At 51.4% G+C, this 2,656-nt stretch overlaps 1 protein-coding gene across 1 annotated transcript in view; it reads left to right on the forward strand.

Moving 5' to 3' along the window:
* The window catches only part of Otog (otogelin), a 72,253-nt gene extending 70,733 nt beyond the window's left edge, over positions 1-1,520 (forward strand). Inside the window, exon 56 of the mRNA XM_028788915.1 lies at positions 95-1,520. Within this exon, the coding sequence (XP_028644748.1) occupies positions 95-295 (201 nt within the window). The 3' untranslated portion in view covers positions 296-1,520. The remainder of the gene's footprint in view (positions 1-94) is intronic.
* Positions 1,521-2,656: the final 1,136 nt, after the last annotated feature.

Here is a 2,656-nt window from a genome sequence, read left to right on the forward strand (position 1 = left end):
TGGGGGGGCAGCGGTGGTGGTGGTGGTGGTGGTGATTGAGGGGCTGTTGAGGCAGATGTTCCCCAGGCTACATTGCTGACATGCTTGCCCCCAGGTGAACCTGGTGTCTTGTGACGGAAGGTGCCCTTCTGCCAGCATCTACAACCACAACATCAACACCTATGCCCGCTTCTGCAAGTGCTGCCGTGAGGTGGGACTGCAGCGTCGCTCTGTGCAGCTCTTCTGCGCCACAAATGCTACCTGGGTGCCCTATACAGTGCAGGAGCCTACAGACTGTGCCTGCCAGTGGTCCTGAGGCCTGGGTGCCAGGGCTGGCTGGGTCACCCCTGTCATTCTCATGTTCTCCTTCCAGCTGGTCTAGATGACAAGGGGGAGAGGTTAAAGGTGGGAGATCTTGTTTGTGGTATATTTGTGTGTGTATGTGGAACGGTGAGCAGCATCCCCAAGAGACCAGAATAGGCCCCACTTTCCCATCCTGTCTCTCTCTCTGAGTCCCTCTACATACATATAGGAAAGTGTCATTGCTCAGGGCTTTTGGAACCCAAGTCTACATGGCTTGATGTCAGGAGGGAAGCTGCAGGCCTATGAGCTAAAGGCCTGATACATCTTTGACTCTGGTGAGAATTTCTTAGGGGAGGGGCCGAGGCTTTCCTGATACACTGCAACCAAAGCAGAACCCAATGCTGGCTTAGGGTTAAGATCTGGTGGCCTGTTTTTTCCTTGACCCTCTTAACAATGGAAAAACCATAACACAAGGTGAGGGGATTTAACTAATATTTCTGTCTGTGTCAAGAGGCCTACAATTCCTCAAAGCAAAGAGAGTGGGCTTGGGGCTTAGGGATGCCCATGGAGATCCATGAGGCCATGCTGTGACTGGGCAGTTGGCTCTAGACTCCTTGAGCCTCAGAGGGTACCTTGACATTCTGGTATCTGGTCTGTACCTCTGCGTGTCACATACTCACCGTTGAGCCAGGTTTGCAGACGTGTGAAAGATAAGCTTCTCAACTAGGGCCCCGGTTCCCATCCCAGATGATGGTGGACAGCCCACCCTTCTGAGCAGTTCTGGAGTGTAGCAGGTACTTCCAGCCTAAAGTTCTGTAAGAACTTTACTCTAAGCGTGTGAAAAGTGCATCTGTGCAAGGTCTTACATGTATGTCTGTGACTCAGTGCTGTCTGGGACTGTGTTGGTGGAGAATGTCTGTAGGTGAAATGTGGCCATGTGAGTTTGCAGCCCAGGTGACCCTGAGTGTCTGTCAGAGCCTTGTCTCCAAACCAAAGTGTCCTCCCGAAAGCCAGGGCCAGAGCTCCTGTCCATAAGCCACTCTGCAGATCCCTTCTTCCTGCACTGCCTTGTGCTATCTCAAAGGTCATGACGCGCTGCTGTTCAGGTCCTAGCACTGCCCGGATGCCCCTATGGGGTTAAAGGTACTGTGTCAAGATGGTCCCCACATCTGCTTTGTCTCTGTGACTCTTGTGTGTCTTTTTTATGTATCAATAAACTGCAATAAGTCTTCCAAGCATGCCAGGCTGGCCTCGAATTCAGGAGAGAATCAGCTGTGAAGAGAAGACCCCTGGGAGGGCCCTGAGGGGTCTGATGGACTTCTGAAGTTTACCTGTTTTTTCTTCCATCACCCCAACTCCCACTCAGGCACCCCTACTGCCTGCCCCATCCCCAGTGTTTCAGCCCACACTTCCAGTGTTCCCGTCAGGTTCCAGTGCTCCCGTTAGGTCACTCTTGGGAAGACCAACTACTCCAGGATAAAACACTCCAAGGAAAGATGAGCAAGTCACCAGCCCTGTCCTGCACTGTGGGGCACGAGGGCAAGGACTCCACTGCCGTGCCCACACTGTGGAGCAGGCAGGAAGGAGGTGGAGCAGAGGACCGTAGTTAGTGGTGTTCAGTTCTCCTCAAAAATTAAGACCAGCAGCACTGCCATAAACATACACAGAATTAGAAAGCTGGTTAAAAGTAAAATCTTCTTGCGACGTCATAATGCTTTTAGGCAACAAGTGTAGCTTAACTGTGGCCCTCCAAAGAGGCACTCAGCATATCCCTGGGACCTGTGAAGAGGCCATCATCTTACATGTCAAAGGGTCTCTCGGGTGTGAACGGGTTAAGGATTTTAAGAGGAGGCAATTAGTATGTCTTACTCAGATGGGTCCTTAGAAAGGGGACAGGAAAGCTAGAGTCAAGAGCAGAGGAGGTGACAAGGAGGGTGTTCTTCAATGTAGGAGGAAGTGGCAATGCCCAGGAGCTCCAGGCAGCTTCTAGAAAGTGGAATTCAAGAAGTGGCTTCTGGGCTGGCGTCTTACAATCCCATTTGTACTGGCCTTATGTCTTTAAAGGGATTTCACAGCTGAGTATGGCCTTTCCTGGCTATTCTATCCGAGTAGCTAAGGACATCTACAACATCCTGACTCTTCCCCACACTGCATACAGGACATAAAACTTAAGAGAAATCCAGAAGACACACGTCATCCCACTGGTAGAGAAACAAGGCCACAGCCAACCCAGTCACTTAGAGGGTTGGTGGCCAAGCAGAGTGGCTGCCCAGGCTGAAAACTCCTGTGACGTATTTGCAAACATGAGGGGCTCTGAGCTGCAGAACCAGCCCATTCTCCTTGGTGTAGGCTCAGGTTCCCTGCTCTGATTTTC

Source organism: Grammomys surdaster, unplaced genomic scaffold, assembly GCF_004785775.1.
Source record: "Grammomys surdaster isolate TR1022 unplaced genomic scaffold, NIH_TR_1.0 125769, whole genome shotgun sequence".
Classification (NCBI taxonomy): Eukaryota; Metazoa; Chordata; class Mammalia; order Rodentia; family Muridae; genus Grammomys; species Grammomys surdaster.